The sequence below is a fragment of the Condylura cristata genome, unplaced genomic scaffold (assembly GCF_000260355.1).
Source record: "Condylura cristata isolate star-nosed mole 26May11 unplaced genomic scaffold, ConCri1.0 scaffold00032, whole genome shotgun sequence".
In the NCBI taxonomy this organism is placed as follows: domain Eukaryota; kingdom Metazoa; phylum Chordata; class Mammalia; order Eulipotyphla; family Talpidae; genus Condylura; species Condylura cristata.
Genome location: NW_004567133.1, coordinates 17,125,431 through 17,144,828, shown reverse-complemented (window position 1 = coordinate 17,144,828; position 19,398 = coordinate 17,125,431). Strand labels below are relative to the sequence as shown.

General features: G+C 51.9%; 1 protein-coding gene across 12 annotated transcripts in view; it reads left to right on the top strand.

Moving 5' to 3' along the window:
* RBFOX1 (RNA binding protein, fox-1 homolog (C. elegans) 1) overlaps positions 1 to 19,398 on the top strand; it is a 1,380,973-nt gene that overhangs the window by 1,303,719 nt on the left and 57,856 nt on the right. For all 12 annotated transcript variants that reach the window (XM_012731793.1, XM_012731784.1, XM_004692141.2 and 9 more), the window contains one exon: positions 3,854 to 3,934. In XM_012731793.1, the coding sequence (XP_012587247.1) occupies positions 3,854 to 3,934 (81 nt within the window). The remainder of the gene's footprint in view (positions 1 to 3,853; positions 3,935 to 19,398) is intronic.

The window sequence follows — 19,398 nt, the reverse complement described above, 5'->3', positions numbered from 1 at the left end:
CTGGAGTAGGGGGTGGAGTCCACAAGACTCTGCAGAGTTCCATCAGGACGTCCTTCCCCTTAACAGTGGGAGTGAAGCCAGAGCCTGGTCCTGAGCCTGCACTGTGCCCTGCTGGCTCCAGCTGGGCCAGGTTACTCACGACCAGGGGCTGCAGACTAAAAAGTCGAGGTGCTTTCTCCTTCTTGTCTAGGGTAGAAACACCCCCTTCTAGGCATCTGCTGTCCCCTCTAGGGTCCAGGAAGGCTCCCCCAGGCTGTGGGGTGTCTCCAGGTGAGCGGAAAGCATTGGGGGGGGGCTGCCTAAGACACTGGCCCTGCCTCACCCTCCCTCTGCTGGTGCATCCCCGGTCTTGCTGGAGATTGGCCACATGGACATCTCAGCTTTGGGGAAACTGTTGTGGGGGGGAGACATCCTAATGAGGGGGCCCAACAGGCTGGTTATTCTGACAGTGTGGTCTGCCACAAGAGCCTGGGCCCGGCCCACTGCCAGTGCACCATCGTTGCTCGGGACATGGATGACCCTGCTGGCTCCATGTTTTGTTACATAAACCACAGGTCAGTCTTAAAGAAATCAGAAAACACCAGGACACAGATGAATCACAGAACTCTGGCTGATAGCAAGATGTGAACTTTAGGCTTGCAAATTCCAGCAGCAAGCCAGGGGCAGAGGGAGCTTCTTGGAAAGGTTGGTTGGATGCAACCTCTTCAGCCAAGAAAGCAGAAACAGAGGTCTCTAAAACATGGAGTGATCAGCCTTGCTCTCATCCCTCTGCCTGCCTGGCGTTTTGCTAGGGGGGCTGGGGATAAAAAGATGAGTGCGACTTGACTCTGGCCCTGTGGGACTCTCTATAGCTAAGGCCAATATGTAAATGGAAGCTGTAATACAGCATGACAAAAGGTCAGCTAGGGAGGTTTTGCAAGAGTGGTAGGAGCCTAGAAAAGGAAGCCTAGCCTGGGGCTAGGGAAAGAGGAGGTGACTCGTGGGGGCACAGAAGGGGCGTGGGTACATTTATGGAATGGACCCATGAGAACTGCCCCCCCACTCTGTCTGACATGAGAAGGTCCGTTCCTACGGGCCAGCCTCATGAGATGGGCAGGGGTAGAGCGTCTCTTCCTCTGCCAGACACTGAGAATGCCCCCACCCTCCGGGACTTCAGGCCAGTCAAGAGAATACTAGAGCTGGTTCGTGCTAAGTCCTGGCGAAGGAGTGGGGTGGTGGGACGAGCTGGTGCAGCTGGCATCCTGGAGCTCCAAGGGGGAGGCGCGTTGGATGGTGGGCAGGCAGGAGGTGCCAGCAGGTAACTCATCCCGAAGTAGCTGGGCGCTGTCCTGAGAGCGCCCTGGGGGCTCAGTCTCATTTAAAGTCCGCTTTAAACAATCAGCATCCTCACCCCATCCAAAAAGGGGCCTCCTCTGCCACTTTGTCTGTTCGATTCAAAGCCTCTCTTGAAGAGGCTGCAGAGTGCCCTGATAGGCCCTTCCATGTGAAGTTGGAGAATGTTTTCCGGTAAAATAAAATCGAGTCCTGTGGTGGTGGACTGTGTCTTAGAGAGGTTAATACGGTTACAGAAGGAATGCTGGGTTTGGTGTTACCACTACAGGGGCGTTCAAAGGGGTGATTTCACTCTAGTCTCTCAGAACCTCAGCGTAAGAGACTGAGGAGAGCTGGGCTGTGCCCTGCCAGCCTTCGCTTTCTAGAAGGGATCTGTTCTGGGGCTCATAGGACGCTGCAAATTGCATGGAGGTTGCTGCACATTAGCCAGAAGGTTCTAGATGCACAACACTGAATGTCCTTTTGGACATCTTTCCAACAACTATACTAGCTTTGCACAGACACTGGACACCCTGAGTCGCCTCCCATCTTGCTTTCAAAGGGCAGCTTGGCCAGCAGGGTGAGGGTCATTCGTGTGCCGGGGCCCTGCCCTGGGACTCCTGATTCTGTCGCTCTCCACATCTCCCGGGAAAGCCTAGTCCATGGCTGAGATGCCAGCAATGAGCAGCAGCGGGAGGATGGCTCGGCGATGCCAGAGTGGGTTCTGTTGGCAAAGCCAGGGGGGTGTTCCTGCCTGTAGGGGTGATGTTAGACACCGCCCGTGATCTGGACTGGCTTTGCTTGCTGTTCATCCCCGTGCGATGCCTGTGATCTACCAATGGGAAAACGTCTCCTGCAGAGAACCAGACCCTGGGAAATCTCATCTGTTGTGATAAATTATTTTTAAGTGACGTAGAAAGAAGGATCAGCGTAGCGAAGGCTGTTGGGGTTCGTTTCTGTTCATTTCTAAGAGCAGGACCGTGAGCATGCTCTTCTGTCCCGACTTTTGTGGGAGGAGGAGGGGAAGGGATTCCTCTGTGGAGATAAGGGACATGGAGTAACTGTGACAAGGAGAGGAAGACACGAGGAGAGCTCCCTTCGGCCCACACTGCTGAGAGGGCTCCCCAGAGACAGAGCGGGGAGCAGAACAGGTGGATGGACTGAAACCCACTGCTGAGGGGGCAGCGGGGAGACAGGAGGGGTCTGCTGAGCCCTGGGGGTCACTCCCTGGCCGGGGATTGAACTTGTGCTGCAGTGGCTGGTGACAGCTTCATAGTGCTGAGGCTTTAACCCCTGCGCCACCAGGGAGGCCCGTCTCCTTGTTTTTCCTGGACATCATGTGGGAAATCTGGACACAAGGCAGAGAGGGCAACATGGACTTTGCCCCTCTCTTGTGAGCCATCCCCTGGACTCAGTACCTGAGGGTGGTGGAGAGGAGGCAGCACAGAACTGGCGGAGCCGCGTCTGGCTCTAATGCAGGGAGCTTCTTGCCACTGAAGGCCATCACGTGCTGGCCACCGCTGATGGTGAGCCCCCTGCTCACCCCGGGGCTCTCACTGCACTTGAGCTGGGCTTGGGGAGACAGGAAAGGACGGGGGGAGGCTGAGAGCCTCTGCTGGGAGGGTTCAGGAATGAGGGGAGGTCGCCACGCCCAGCGTGAAGGGTGAGGGACAAGCAGCAACCCCAGGACCCCTCTCCAGCATCAGTCATGGGCTTCCACCTCCTCACGAGTCTTTTCAGAGACTTGGACCTGGAGCTCTGCAGCTGCAGCAGAGTGAGAGGAAGCCTCAAGGTCTCTGACCTTGGCGGTCTCAGAGCAGGTGTGTTGGGGGAAGGGCTGGCTCAGGACGCCACCCCTCTCGCCCTGCACACTCCATTCTGCAGGGATAAGTGTCTTTGCTCTGGTGGGGAGGACGTGGCCCTGCAGCTCAGCGGTGGCGCCTCTCCAGCTGGAGAGGGGAGAACCGCGGGACAGAGCAGAAGCCGCCAAGCACAGGCTAGATGCCTGCGCAAGGGCGGGCCTGGCCGGGGCCAGGTGGCCGAGGTCCATGTCCTCTTCCTGCCTTACGTCTGTTCTTCCTCTCAACGGACTCAGAAAGACTCGAGTTGGGGGTGGCGCCGGGGTGGGCGATGGGCACATGCGGTGCACACGCACCCGTACACCTGCTTACATGGGCACGGAGCGCCAGCCCCTGGCAGGCGGGGCTCCCCGCCCACCCAGCCCGCCCGCAGGTAGGTATGCACAGGTACAGTGACTCAGGCGCCACACAGCCAGAGTGCCAGGGAGGCAGGCCACGGTGCCCAGACTGCTTCGCGCGGGCCTGCTGGCGAGCTGACCAGGGTCCCAGGCGCGGGGCGCGCCCCCTGCGCAGGAAGCCTCGGAGCGCGGGGAGGGCTGGGGGGCTTGCTTGGGTCCCCGCTCCCCGCGGCTGAGGCAGGGGGCCGGGGTGCCGCACGGCTTTGGGGTGTGGCTGTATTTTCTTGTCTCTCGCTGGGTGGCTGTTCCCGGACCAGACACCATCTGTCTCTCTCTCTCCCGTAGGCACGGTGCTGTTATGTCAGGCAAGCCAGGAGGGACCCTCCGTGTACACTGGCCCCAGTTCTCTTGTATATACTTCCGCAAGTAAGCCCGCGGCGTGGCGCTCTTTTTGTTTTGTGCCATAACTCTGAGTCCCATCACCTTCCTGCCATGTGAGTCCTCCCCGCCCCCCGTGGCTCTGCCGTGACGTCGGCCCAGTGCATGTCTCTGTCCCCACCCCCACCCCGTTGCCTTAGCACCCAACCCCTCTGCTCATCACGTGCGAATGCTCACCCCAGGTGTCCCCGCCATTGTTCGTTACTCGTGACTCGTGTCAGGACGGGCCGGGCCGGGGCCTGGGCGGGTGGGGGGTGCCGGGACACCGGGGCTCGCGGACGCCGCCGCCCCACGATGGAACCGGCCCTGGGACGCACCGCTGTCCACCGCAGGCCTCTCACGCGCACTCTCCCGCCGCTCCAGAGTGCCCGCCCGGTGGGTGATTTGACCACCAGGCTGTGCGGCTGGACAGGAGGAGAATGGGGCTGCCCCGTTTCCCTGGGCCACGGGTGGACAGTGGAGACGCTTTAGCAGCTCGTGCCGGGCCTCGGACCTACAACGGGACCGGTCACAGAGTGGGGTGGACAGTCCAGTCCAAGGGGACCCTGCTGGGACGGTGCTGGGGTGGAGGAATGGGGTGGACAGCCGAGCACGGGCTGCCCGCCCCTCCCCCACCCCAGCCCTTGCCTCTGTCCCACACCAGGACTGTCCACTTGTGTCCCCTCTGTAGCTCCACATGGGTCCCCACTGGGATCACAGTCCTCAAGTGAGCCTGGGGGTCGGGGGCAAGTAGGCACCTTCGGGACTGGCTGGAGAAGGGGCTGGGGCCCAGGCTACGCCTCCTGGGGCTAGAGCCGTGAGAAACAGGCAAAGCAGGCATCTGGGGCCCAGAGGCCTGAGGCTGACTGTGCCTGGCTCGTGCTTGGGCAGCGGTACCCCAGGGCCAGAGCCTGAGGACCAGGAAGGGAGCGGCGGGGCCCTGGCGGCTGCAGACGTGTGGCAGCCAGTAGTCACCTCCCAAGAGCATCTTCTCAGCGGTGCTGAGAAGTTGGGGCGCTCCCGTGACCCCGAGCAGTCCACCCCTGTCCACTCTGGCAAGCTGTGGTGCTTTCTAGAATCAGGAAACCATGGCGTTGGTCATGGTTGGGTCCTCCGATTAGGATTTCATTACCCAAGGGCACATGCCTGACCCTGCTCCATCCTCTCAAGTGCTGCACCAGGTAGGTACCGGCCGGTACTGTTTGCTTTACAGCCGAGGAAGTGGGGTGGGGGCTGCGAGGGGTGATTCTCCCAGGACCATGCTGCCGTCTCGGTGGGCGTCTGCTCTGGCTGCCCTTCCGGCGCAACGGGCTGTGAGTTCAACTTCCTCCTGCCGTGTGGGTCCGTGCTTCTTTGCAAATACTGTTCCCGAGGGGTGTTGACATGCGCCGCCCTTCTAGGGTGGATGTCCAGAGAGGCATTTTGCTGTTTTCTCTAACTGACCCCTCGAGACTGATCTGGATGAAGTGTCCACGCTGCCCAGTGCATATGCTCCCAAGCACCTGTTTATAAAGACTTCATTTGAGTAATTTGTTACTGTGGTCAGTATGTGGGGCTAGCAGCTGCCATCTTGGGCTGGGAGACCTGGTCATCAAAGACTCAACTTCAGATTTCATTACTGAAGGGAACAAAGCAAATTAAACTCAACAAAAAAGCTAGCTTGGGTTGCTGTGGCTCGCGTAAGACGAGCAGGGTAAGCGAGGGTCCCGGGCACCCTGCGAGCTGTCACCTCCAAGCCTGGCACAAGAGGAGACTCTAGCCAACAGCAGCCTGTGTGTTAATTAAGACTTGTGAGCTAACAATGGGTCCTAGATGTTCACAGGATTATAGAAACCAAACAAAGCTGATAAGTGGCAAGGACCTAGTCGTCTGGCTGGCTAACCCTGAAATAGTGATGACCTGGCTGGTAAGAAAAACCTGCTGGTCTCTCATCTAATGTCTCCATTGATGATTGAAAATACAAAAAACACAGCTCCCCTTCGCTGTTAGCGGTGTGAGTTTTTTTCTATGTTTAAGAGTAAAAATTTATAATAATTATAGCCCCTGTATAACGTGTATCCAACACCTTTCATTTTTAAATTGCATCATCAGTCATCTAACCTACACATTTGTCATTCTATTATTTTCACTTACGATCCTGTCATGTGCGCCTTATAAAAATATGTTAATGGACTCATAATAGTCTGTTGTTTAATGATGTTTTATTTTACTCTCCCCCCCCCCAATGTTGGGCGCTTAAGTTGATAGCAATTTTCCAGGAAGGATTGAAGGTAAATAAATTGTATGAAGTTGTTTGAAACAAGCCTGTTAATTGCTAATCCTACTACCCCAAAATAATAATAATAATAAAACCCAAACTACTTTCTTAACCACAAGCAGCTTCACCTGTCGACTCCTTCCGCGAGGGTGTTCAGACAGGCAAGCTCCATCTCTATTTTGTAGCCAACTCTCCACGTGGATGGCTGGACACCCTTAACTATTTCCACCTTGGTCTGTGCAGGGGAGTGAGGAGAGAGGCCGGCCTGCCCCCTGGCACACAGGGCTGTGACTTCCTGTCTCCTTTAGTTCCTTTGTGGACCTGGCTGTTCCCAGTTAGCTACCTTTTTTGGAACATTCTCTTCAGTTTTCTCTTCCTGATGAAGGTGTCTTTTCCAGTAAAAGTCACAGACCATTCTATAGAAATCATTTGCCAGCACATAGAGGGTCCTTTACACACGTGTGTGTGTGCGCGCATCTACATAAATGCACACACATGCACTTGTGTGTGCCTATTCTCACACATGTGTGGGCGTGTGTACCTTCCTGCCTGAGACACACCTACACGTGTAACCCTCAACACGCATGCCTAGCTGCGTTTGTGTGCACACATAGGTGTGTGACCCCATACATGCATGCACACACAGCCATGCACACACATTAGCAACACATGAGCAGTGACCTGAGTTCTTTTTGTCCTACCAGGTCTGACGTATGAGGCCAAGAGCCACGTGTCTTGTCCTGGAGGTCAGTGGTGCAGCCGCTTTCTTCTAAGAATCCGGCTTTCCACCTAAAAGCTGAGGTTTCCTGGCTTCTCAGCAAGCCTGTAGGACACCTCGGCTTATTTAACTTGAAAATGCATGCATTTGTCATTTTTATTTAGCAGTTATGCTCCTGAAGAAAGGTGTGTAAAAAGTGCACTTCTGGAAATAGGAGACTATGTGTTTACTGACTTCCATAATTATTCCTGAGCTGCTTTTTTTTTTTCCCCACGTATCTTTAACTGGCCTTGGATGCTTGAGACTTAAATTGCCCCTCCGCCTAGCCAAATAGCTAATCATCTGTAAATAACACCCTTAAATGCGGTAGGGGAGATGGTTTTGAAAGGAACCCTGCTGAATTAGTCTGTAATGAAAATAATTCCTACTGAAGTTATCTGTTTTTTAAGATGCATTTTTGCATAATGGGTCTATTCCTGCCCCTCTTGAGCACTATCCTAGAAATGTAACCAGGACGTGAAAGCCTGCAGAGAAGGGGTGTCTCCCAGGACCTCACAGCCCAACCCATAGACTCCATCAACCCACATAGTTCCTGCTCTTCCCCTGACGCTATCCTCGGGGGAGGCCTCATTCATGGTGGAACCTGGCACTTAACCACCCTCTCTCATGTCCTCCTCACCACTCTCATCCAGAGACTAAAGCTTTCCAGGGACGTCAATGAAGTCACGCAGAACCCCAGAGATTTAGATATGATGCCCTTGTACCGGATGTCAAGCATTTAACATTAATATTTTGGTCTTAAAATGCTAGTTTTTAATCAACCGAATGAAGCAAAGTCCGATGATGCTATCTGCTGAACAGTAATTTTAATGAATGAGTTGACATTGTGTCTGAATAGCAGGGAGTTTGATGGGAGCAGGCAGGCCTGGGGGGTGCTCTCTGCTCTCCACCTCGGCCAGGTCTGCAGGCTTCTCCGCCGGGGGAAGAGGCACCAGCTGTATTATTGTCAGCACTGTTTGCATACAGCAAATGTTCAATATCCACACAGCTCCAGGCAGAAATGGGCAGATAAAGAACATATCACTTCTCTTCCAAATTAAAACATGACTTCCATTTTTATTAGTTCAAATATCAAGAGGTAAACATTGGTTCCATGTTTGGACTTAGATGAACCAAAGTAACTATCACTGATCCCTCCTTCCATATGGGGTCGATGTTTCCAGAAGCAGGTAAATGTTGCCAGCTTTATTTCATTTTCTTAAAATTTTTATGAATAGATTTTCAAATTACAAGAGTAACATGTTCACTATAATCAGGGAACCTACAGACACACACACAGAATAACCTGGTGACAGTATTCCGCTTTATCCCTAAACTCAGACCCTTGCTCTGTAATGATGCCTGTGCGTGCCTCCTTTCCCCCATAATAACACAAGAAGACCATAGCATACCCATGCATGGGGGAGAGGTGGGGGGGGATCGGCAGTGAGCTGATGCTATCCAGGAGAGCACATGTGTGTGTCACATGCACACTACATGGATGAACCTGTTTTGTTTCACTTCATCCTACATTTTGACTCGTGCTATTAAGCCTCGTGGGGCCATTCTCTGTCCAGAGCCGCCCAGCCCTCCCCGGCTCTGGTCACATCCTGCCCTGAGGTGCCTGTGCTTCATGCATCCCAGCCGCAGACTGGGACTGGTGTTTGCATCCCTGCATCCTCACCAGCACCTGCGTGCTTGGCTCTTTTTAATTTTGCAAGTTGCATGTGTGGGAGACAGCCCCCCCCCCCGGCTGCGTGTTCATCTTCCTCCCTCCAGGGGCCACCACCTGTCATATGCTTATGGTAACCTAGTGCTGCTGCCTCTGGTGCATTTCTGGCCCACACGCACCTGGTTCTCTTCTGCATCTTCCTCATCTTATTTTTAATTCACATTGAGAGAAAAACTGCTCATTCAGGAGAATAACCTGTGGAACTCATCGATGCGGTAGTCACTTCCATTTGGCTCTGTTTATGTTCCATGCTACTATTTTTTTTTAATTATACATGCAAACATCATGTCTTCTTTGTTATCAACTTTATCCCTTTAGATTGTACAGTCCCTGTACAAGCTTTGTTCAGCATTGTACTGGTGGGCTTCTCTAGCTGAGAAGACAAAATGCCAGACTGGAGGCTGACCCAGCAGAAATGGATTTTCTTACAGTTCTTGAGGCTGGAAGCTGAGATTCAGGTGCAGGCAGGGAGGTTCTGGTTAAGCCCCTCCCAGTGCATAGGGTCACTTTCTCCCCATGCCAGTCCCTGGCATCTCTTCTTAGAAGGTCACTAATCCCTGCACGAGGGCCCCACCCACATGACCTTACCTGAACCCATCACCTTCCAGAGTCCCCACCTCCAAATGTCATCATGTGGAGGGGATCAGGACATTAAGATGAATTTGGGGGTGCACACAGGCACCAATATTTTCTGGAGGGGGGGCTTAAAAGAATAATATTCATCAAGGGCTAGAAAAGCAAGTTCAGTGGCCATTTCTGCCTGGCTCCGAGTGTGTCTGAGCTTATTATCCACGCAGACGGCACTCCCAGCCCAACCTCAGGCCCACGTCAGCACAAGTCCTGAAGGAAAAGGCAATGACTGTTCCTTCCACTTGAAATTTGCACCCCGACAACGGGGGCGGGTGGGGGGGAGCTATCTCAGGCCAATGCTCGGGAACCAAAGTGTGATTGAAATGCAAAACCATCTCCTCATTTATTCACTTTTATGAAACTCAAGGGCAAGTGGTCGTGGCACAGTTTTAATTGATATATTGATTGCAGATTTTATGGAAGTAATTGTGTGCAATTCATAAAACAGTGATTTAAGTGGCAGAAAAATGCATAAATCAGGCCTGCACCGTTCTACTCTTAGACAACTGATAGAACTTCCATTGGTGTCTGTAATTAAAATAATGACCTAAATTCATTTATGGCTTCCTGTTTCTGCTGCCCCATGCAGAAGCTGTGAGTAGCCTGAGATGGCTGAATAGAAAGTGCACACACGGGTCTTTGTGCCCCTGATATGGTGGTTTGTCTCTGGGGCCTTCTCCTTCCGGTAGCTCAGGGTTTTCTGGTTGCATGAAAAGCTTTTTTAAATATTATCTGGAAGAGGCTTTAGAAAAATAATAGCACCCAGAGGAACTAGGGGAAGCTAGTGAGATATTAGCCTCCAGTGGAAAGAGCCCTCCTGCCCCACACTCAACACAAGTAAAAATTTAACATGATAAATGTTATTTTCTAAAGTCAAAATTAATGGGAAAAATACATGATGAACAAAGCATCAAAATTCTCCATAAAGATGGAATGAATATTATTCTTTTTTCTTTTGCCTCAGATTCTACCTTTGTTAAGTATAGTGCCCATCCTGGATTTTTCTAGTAGCACGTTTGATGTTTTCTTTAAATATGACTGTCCTGATTACTGGTGCTCGCTTTGGTTCTGGTGTCTCCTCCCCTTAAGTGCTTTACCCAAGGTAAGTGCCCAGCTGGCCTTAACCTCATTCTAACTATGAGATTGAAAATAGCACCCCACTAATAATAATAGCTAATAATGAGCACTGGCTGTTTGTCAGACATTCTGCTAAGCCCTTCACAGCAACTTTCTTCCTTAATCTTCACAAGATGACTATGAAATAGGTGTGACTATTATGAACCCCTTTCATATGAGAAAATGTAGTATTAGAGAAATTAAGGAACTCGTCCAAGGACATCCAACTAAATCAACTTTGACCCCAAGTCCCAAGGGGCAGGACCCCCATCAGCTCCTAGCAATGTCTGGGTGGAGAGTATTCAAGTAGATCCTCTAGGCCACGGTCCAGCCTCTGTCATCCGGCCTCTGTCATCTGGCCTCTGTCACGCATCTTCCTCCCATCCTACCAACTCTGGAGAGGCAGTTTTTCCCAGTCTCATATGTCTGGTCAAGAGTTGACAAATTTCTTTGAAAGGCCAGCCAATAAATATTTACAGTTCTAAGAGCCAACTGTTCTCCCTGTAACTACTCTGCTCTATCCTAGTTTGAAAGAGGCCATAGACAATACATCAATGAATGGGCCTGTTTCCAATAAAACTTTATTGAAGAAACTTGTCTTCGGGCCAGATAGTTTTATCAGCTCCCTCCTTCAGGGCCTTCTTATTGGAACGGATGTAGGACACAGGGAGGGCAGCTGGCAACTTGGGGTGCAGATTCAAAGGAGAATTCAATGTGGTACCTTCTTTGTACCATTTTATCACAGATTAAAACAGCAATGTGAGGCAGACATGTAAGCAAAATACCCTTCCGACCGGGAAGTATTAAAGTAGGACAAAGACCTAATCTGGGGATGTACATAAATTGGGACTAGATACAATGAATTAACTGTGAGTTGTGCTCTCACAATAACGAGCAACTAGGTAGAACTTGGAGGTCTTGTTTTGGTGCCATCAGCCATGGCGGATTCAGGTCTACCCTGTTCCCTGGAGACTAGATGGTTGCTGTCACCCCGAGCCCTCAGCCACTGCTGTCTCTGTCCCCTCTCTCCCATGTCCAGCTAGCTGGCGCCTGAGAGTCCCCAAGTGGGTGACCCTAATAGGAATCTACGTCAAGTTCCCTCTTCTTTCTGGATGGCCCGGCCTTATGGTGACGTCGATTTGTACCCCCTCCCCTCTGACGTCAATTCTGAAACAATCCCTGAATCCCATCCTTCCCTCCTCTCATCCATCATCTGACGGAGAAGGAGATGGAAAGTTTATAGCTTCCTTGGGCCCATGTCTGGTCCTTGCACATGCTGGGTCCCCTCCCCTGCCCTGCAGATGCTCAGTGGCAGGAATGTCTCAGCTCAGCCTCCCGCGCTCCCGCGCTCCCGCGCTCCTGCGGGTCAGACGGGTAACCGCGGAGGCCTCCAGCCCGGGTCTGGGAATCGCGCACACACGCGCAGGGACACCTGGGCCCGTTCCTGCCGGGCACTGACCCTGGAGAGTCAGGTGGAGTGAGTTTGCCTGCTCTCGCCGCTCTAGCTCACCTGGAGGTGCAGGTGTGTGTGTGTGTGTGGTTCCCTCTCCAACACCCTGGGACGAGCGCTGTGGCCTCGCCTACCATGGGCCGGTTCTGTCGTAGTCGTTATGATGCCTGCGCGGTGTTTGGCACCCTGGGACCCGCTGTCCAGCTGCCACCGCCGACGGTGAGCCCAGGGGACTCTGCCTCCCCGTGGCTCCGCTTCCCTTCATCTGATGTGTTCCCGGGGTCTGGCCTATCCGTCCTGCTAGCAGGTGATTTTTAAGGCGTTTCCATGACTCTTCGGAAGAGCTTGCTTTCTATTTTTAACCTCTCCCCACCCTGACCCGGCTGGGTGGCACCATGCCGTCTCTGGAGAATCACTGAATTGCCACCCTAGATAGCCTGGTGCTTCCTGTGCTGTTCTGTTCTTTTACCACTTCAGGAAGATTAAAAAGCAAACAGTGAGTGAACACCCTCTGTTGTTGAAAGGGAAGACTCTGCAGAGAAGCAGCCCAGTCAGGCCAGCGCCCGGTTATTCATCTCAATGCAGACCGGTGGCTTCTGTCTTTTTCAGACGAGGGTCTCACAGATGCAGAAGGCTGCCAATTGCAAAAACTACCATCCTGTGCTTTGCCCCCAAACATCTTATTTGTCTTGATATTTCTTTCACAGAAATACATATGACAGATAAGGAGTCACTTGAGGATGGTTTGCTTTGTGTCAGACAGATATTAAAACAATAAACTATGCTGCCCTGGGACCCTGTGTATACGGAGCAGGAGAATAAGGCCGAGAGGAGACGCTTCTGAAAGGCAGCGAGGCAGTTGTGCCGGAGGAATCCCCTGGAAACTGTAAGGCCTGTGATAGCATTTACAGGAGGATTTTTTCATGCTTGTGTTTCCATAAGAAGATCCACAGACCACTGGGTGCAGCACCCACCCCGCCCCGTCCCCCCCCCCACCACACCACCCAACTCCCCTTAACGCCCTCGCTGCCACGGCCCTGGACGGGAGTGAGAGGGAGGGCTGTCAGGATGGACCGGCTTATTTTTGGAAGCTCTCATCTGCTTTCTCAAACTAATGCGGATTTAAAATGAGGAGAAATTACGATTCTGAGTTCAGGGCTCTGAACATAAAATTTGCTGGGGCCGGAGATCAGAGCTCCTGAGTGTTGCCTGGGATATAAATCGAGGGGCAGCTTGGTACAACAGTGGAAGGGGTGTGTTCCTAGGGGACCCCGGGTGGATAAATTGAGCCGAGCCTCTGTAAGTCTTCTGAGCCGGGAGCGAGCAGCGTAGGATGAGTGGGGACATTGGAGGTGAACATCCAGCACCAGACCAGGGTGTTTGTGCCCTCGCCTAGAATGAGCCGACCCCACAGGGGGCTGCCCACTTTCCAAAGCAGTCTCTGGGCACAGTGTACCCCCTGGACGTAAGCTGAGCGCAACCGCCACCCCCTGCCACTCCGCGTTGATGGTAAAAGAGCCTGGCGGGCCCATGGACTCCGTCAGCTGACACTGGCTTCCCTCCGGCCCCCAGACACCCTGTCTCGGTCGTGTCTTATATAAAGCACCAGGCTGGGGGACTGGGGAAGCAAGTGTGAGCTACATGCAGCTTGCAGGCCCAGACAACTCGCCTCTATTTTAGATCCTCTATTTTAGACCCAGATTTGTATGCAGCCTGGCTCCAAATGGCTTTATGTGTGAAAAAAAGTGCCTCGCCTATGGGCGCTCTGCCCCCGGCCTACACTGCCCGCCCGTGGGGGTCACTCCAGGGGCCTAAGAAGCGGTTCCTAAAAGTCCTGTTTTTGCTGGCAAATTCTGGCCTCTGGTCTTGAGGTAATAAAGTTCTCCTTGAGCAGAAGACCTGGCTCCGGTGGTTGGGACTCAGGTGTGTGTCCTGAGGTGTGCCTACCTACCTGTGAGCATCAAACATCCCTGGAGCGGAGAACCCCTGGGGTGGAGCCCCTGGAACATCTCGCACCAGGGCCTTCTGTCACGGTGTGGTTTAGGGGCCATGTTTCCCGGCAGCCTTGAAAGCGCAACAGAGAAGCCACTGTGCAGTCCCTGGACAGCTGGATCACTTCTGGAAGGTTCTCCTTCTTTCTATTCTACGTGAGGATTCCAATTGGAACATCAGGCAGGCGGTCGCTACATCCAGATTGTCCCCACCCCTCTAGATTTCTTGAGACTTCCCTCCCCGTCTTACCCTGCTGAGTTTGAGCTATTCACCATCAGGTCATCTGAGCTCGGATCAGTCCCCTGGCCCCAGAGCCAGCTGGGAGTGCATGCAGGGGCTTTTGCTTGGCTGCCCGTGCGTGGGGCCTCAGCGCCCCCTCTGAGGGCCTGGTGAGGGCAGCAGCAGCCCCAGAGCACCATGGGAAAGCAGCCCTGCCCGGGAAGCCTGTTAATCGCACAGGCCCGATCCCTACCTGGAGAGGCAATTCACCAAACTTGCTGTTTCAGCCAGCCGCGAGCCAGATCATGAATGATTTAACAATTGAACCTTGACTGTGTAGATGCACTCGATAAAGTCATTATTTATATACATTATTTGCCTTTTTCCCACAGTCGCCCCCAAAGAGCTCAATGGTACCAGGGCCGGTTTTGTCAAACGAGTAGATGATGGCAAATCCCCTTCGCCCAAATTATAACAGACATCAGCTTTGCAGGCCTTTGTCTTCCAGCAACAGAAAGCACCTTTGCAAATGCTTTCTGCGGGCCTGCCAAGCTAAACACAGCGAGATTGAGATCCATTCTCGTTTGGCTGAATGAAATGCTACAAAAATTCTGCCCGGGGTGGGTATTGTCAATACCTGTGCAGAGACAAGTCACAAATACGTCTTCGGCACAGTCACAGCCTTTCCCTGCTTGCTCAGCACAGGCCATTCACCACATGTCTGTCGGATTAGTCCAAGTGTTTGTTAGCAAAGAGGAACGAAGCGAGGAGCTGGCTTTGGGAGGTCAGCAGGAGTAGTGTGCATCAGAGAGGGAATGAGACCGCGTGCTCGCTCAGGGTCTGAAAGAACCATGTGACGACGGGTGTTCGATGTGCGACCACTCATGTGGGCTTTGTTCCGGCTTTTGAAATCTGCTTGTAGGCTAAAAAACATTTCTGCTTTGGGAAACAGCCTCACTGCTCAGAGTAAATCATTGTGTTTTGATTGCATTAGCTTTCTTGATTTTTTTTTCCCCCCTAGATGACTCATTTCTTTCTAAGGAAGAGATTTGTTTCTAACCAAGTTATGAGTCAAGCGATATCGGGTAACAATATTAATAGCTGATATGCAAGTAAAAGTGTAGTATTTTCAGTTACTACGGGTCTATTTAAGCCTTCCAAGTTTGGGAACTGTTTCTAGTTGCATTTCATCATAAGCTGATATTGCCAGTAATCAGGTCTGTGTGCATGACGCCAGGTCCCCGTTATGGGGAGTGTTCGTTTCCCTGTTTCTGGATTATATGTGACCCCATCTCGCATCCAGATGTGGAAATAAGCCCCAGTGGAGAAGGGAGACAGCTTGCCTTGGACTCTTATCGGGAACATAAATCTGTCATGATCCCGGTGGTCTGCATCCAATTAGCAAAAAAGGAGCAAAGCCTTCCAGGTGTCTTGAAATCTCAGAACATAAATATAGAACAGAAGAAATGGTGCCCCCCCAACTTCCACCCCTGCCCCCAACAAGGAGCATATTGAGGTCTCAGGGAGGCTTGTCAAGAGATTTCCCCTGCAAATTAATACAGTCCATGATGGATTGGGGCTGGTTTTCTGGCTGTTGTTTGGATATAGAGGGGGATGAAGCAGCCAGCGCAGGCAGTGGGAGCAAAGCAAACCGAGCACGGAGACAGCGGTGTAGAGAGCATCTCCCCCAATCTGACCTGGGAGGCCTTCTCCCTAGTCCGCCTGTGACAATAAATAAGATCAGGGGCCAGGTGGTGGCGGGCGACCTGGACGCAGGTGGCCTGGTGGATTTCCGAGCTTCTCTGCAGCACCTTCCCTTCCCTTTGAGCAACTGGCCACCTCACAAGGCTTTGTGAAGACGGGGCTGATCTGTGGGTCCGCATGAGCCAGTGTCAGCAACCCTGCCTGCTCTATCTCCCTGCTCTCTCAGGGGGGTCCTGGGGCTAGAATCTGGCAATCGCTCGGATTATTCGAGTCTCTCACTAATATCCTCACAAAACCAGCCTCCCTTCGATTATGCTTCCTTCCCAAGCAACCTCCTAGCAGGCACTGCCCACCCGAGGCACATCACATACGTCACCTTTGAAACTGACCTTCCCAAGCCTTCTAGCTGATAATAAAACCAGGAAACAATTCAGCAGCTACTTTGTGCCTAGTAAGGTGCGAGAGAGACAGTATTGACACATTAAAGTTCTCAGGACATCTCAACAGAGAGATAAATGATGCGTTTGCAATCACCCAAGGTTTAGGAGGTTGATCATTGGAGAGAAAAGGAAGAAGCAATCAGAAAATGGAGGGTAATCTCGAAAGGCAGCTAGCTCGGGAAGGAGGCAATGTTCGGACCAAAAAAAAAACAGGAAATCAGCTCGCACTCAGAGATAGACAAAGCTAAGGGAAACTGCACAGGCAGTGGCCTCACGGGGCGGGAGGGCAATGAGGCATCTCAGCTCATGGAGGGAAGACACTGATCAACTCAGCCCAGAGCCCAGCGCAGAACCACCGCCTTCCCCTCACCGTGGCCGTTTCTCGCCAACTTCCTGCTCTTGCCAACTCCTCTCACACACCCTAATCAGACCCGCAGCAGCCTAGAAACTTCTGGCTAATTTGGATTTGACTAAAACTTTTGTACCATGACGTTATGTAAAGAGATTCAATTATGGTGCACAATGTTTTGTGAGTAACTACCGCCCATAAAAAGTTAATTAATCAGGGCTGTGTCAATTTCCTCGTGCCATGTCAATTTGCTGCCAGGTAATTAATCACTAATCACCCACCAAGCAGCAGGCAGGGGGACAATCCACGAGCCATTTATTGTCTCTCCCCAAATAAATGGCTCGCACAGCCAGCAAGAAACACATCTTGCCTTTCATAATATTTTTATCGACACTTTTGCAAGTTGTAATAGACGGCGGCAACAAGCAGCTGCAGCTCAATGGAATATGAATATTAAAGAAACAAATGAGGAGAGATTTATAGGACATTGCGTTTCTGTTATGTCGGTTTTGAGATTAAACCGAGCAAATGAACAGTGAAAAATTACTCTTCCATGTGGAGAATGGTGATTAGACTTGTACATTAATTAGAAATTTTTGTTTTCCTATTCAATGCATTTCAAATGAGGATGTCCTAGAAGGAACTGTTTGTCCAAAATGCAGATTTATTCACTTCTAAACAGCAGTATTTAATATCAACATGCAGTTTTTCAGCGAGACAAGAGCCGATCCCAAACGCGTATTTCAGGATAAATAGAGGTGAATCCGAGAACCAGAGACTCCAAAAATTTCAGTGGCCATTTTGGTCTTTCTGATGGATGGAGCTTCCTTTTCTTTTCTCGGAAGCCCTGAAATTACTGATTTCTTTAAAAATGAAGAGCCATTTTTGTTTTGACCTAACACTCCCTACACCCCGCCGTGTTAAATTTTCCATTTAGTGTCATTCAGAAGCAGTGACCTGCTTGTGTATTCAATTCTGTGTCGTAAACCAGCTTGCTGTACCTTGATCTGAGCTTCATTTGGAAAACATAAGCAAACGCTTTTGCCATTTGGGGAAAGCATAGGTTGTTTGGCTGCTGGTTGTGATATGCAACACGCCAGGCCCAAGCGTGTGGCTGAGCTACAGCTGGGTGTTATTTCCCCTGGCTGTGTTACCTATTAAGCTACCTCTTAATTTATGGTTCAGCGTGTGGAGCCGGTGTTCCTCCAAGGGGCACCCGGCAGATCTGTGAACCTGCCACTGAAAAAGCTTGCCCGCACCCCCAGAACTGTGAGTGGCTATTTCCTGACATAAATTACCCGCAGAACAATCCCACCCCAAACCAACGGGGCCTCTCTCAGCCTTAAGACATTCAAAGGCAGGTGGGGAGGGCCGGCATGGTGGGGAAGTGGGGGGCTGGAAGGACAGAGGGCCCCTTGCATCCTGATGGTGCACCTTTCCCCGGGCATCTGGCAACCTCCCGCGAATGCAGGCTGGGCAGAAAGGCAAAGAATAGTTGCCCATTAAAGCGGCCGTATATTTTTATGGCTTCGATGTGAATCTGCCCCCTGTCGGGTTTTGCATCTGCTGCTCGTCCATCTCTCCCACAGCTCCAAGGCTCGGATATGCGCTTTATAACCCTCAAGTATTTGCCCTGGTTTTGTGTTTCTGCTGTTGGGATTTCCAGGCTGGCGGGGTGATCTTGTTTGCGTTAAATTTGGAAGGTGAGCACCTTCTCTTCATAAGAGAAGGAGGATACGGGTCCCTGACTGGAACTCGTGAGCACAGGGTACCCCTGATGGTGGGGCAGGTCTCTGCCCGGGGCAGCAGAGTCGCCCCTCTGGCGTTTGGCTCAAATCTTGCTGCTTGAGACTCGATGCCATGAGCCTAGCCCGAGCTTCTGGGGCTGCAAGCCCGAAGTTCCCATTTCACTGAGCTCCAGGTATGGCGGCCTTTATTTCCAGCCACCTAAACAGTCCCTGCACCCCCACTCCGTGGTGTGGTCTGGGCATAAATCTTGCTGAAGGTGGGAGCAGGTGGGCTGGGAATGGCGGTGTCAACCAGACACGCTTGAGCATTTGCTCCAGAGCTGCTGCCCTGTTTTCTTTGAGAGAAACTCATTTTTAGCTTATGAGCTAAATCCAATTTTCGCTGCACTGATACCAGATTTTTCACTTTGATTCATGCTGGATAAGGTTTAAAGGGAGCCCTTCCCGGATAATGAACCTCCCTCTCGCTTCTCCCTGCCTCGCCTCCCTCATGCCTAGAACGCAGGCTTTGTCCTGCATCCGCACGGCCACCTGCATGCCGTCCGTGGTCTCTGTGACGGTCGCTTTACATATTTACTAACGAGTTCAGCTGGAAAGAATCCCAGCTCCTAAGTTGGAGCTCGAACATGCCTCTTTCCTCCCTCGCACTCCCTCGCACTGTTCACAAAGAGGCATTCACAAATACTGAATGGGGTGGCAGGTTGCGGCGTTCGTGAACGTCGACTTACCCCACTCCAGAAGTGGAGGACGCTGCACTTCCAGGCCACCTGGTGTGGGTTACTTGACACGGTTGCCTGCTTGCTGTATCCAGACTCCTGAACTGGCTCTGATAGATGACGTGGTAACTGGAGTCAACCAAAGATAAGAGTCAGTGGCACAAACTGAGCACGGAATTGAGATGTCTGCTCTTTGCATGGCTCAAGGATAAGCCTTTCTGGTTTTGTTTCATCTGTAGCTGAGTCATCTATCTGGGTAATCGCTTTATGGACACGTTTAACCATGTCATGGTATCTGCAAGCCAGCCTGGTAAGCGAGGGGGGGCGGAATCAGGGCCTCCCACCTTTAATCTAAAGGCAGCC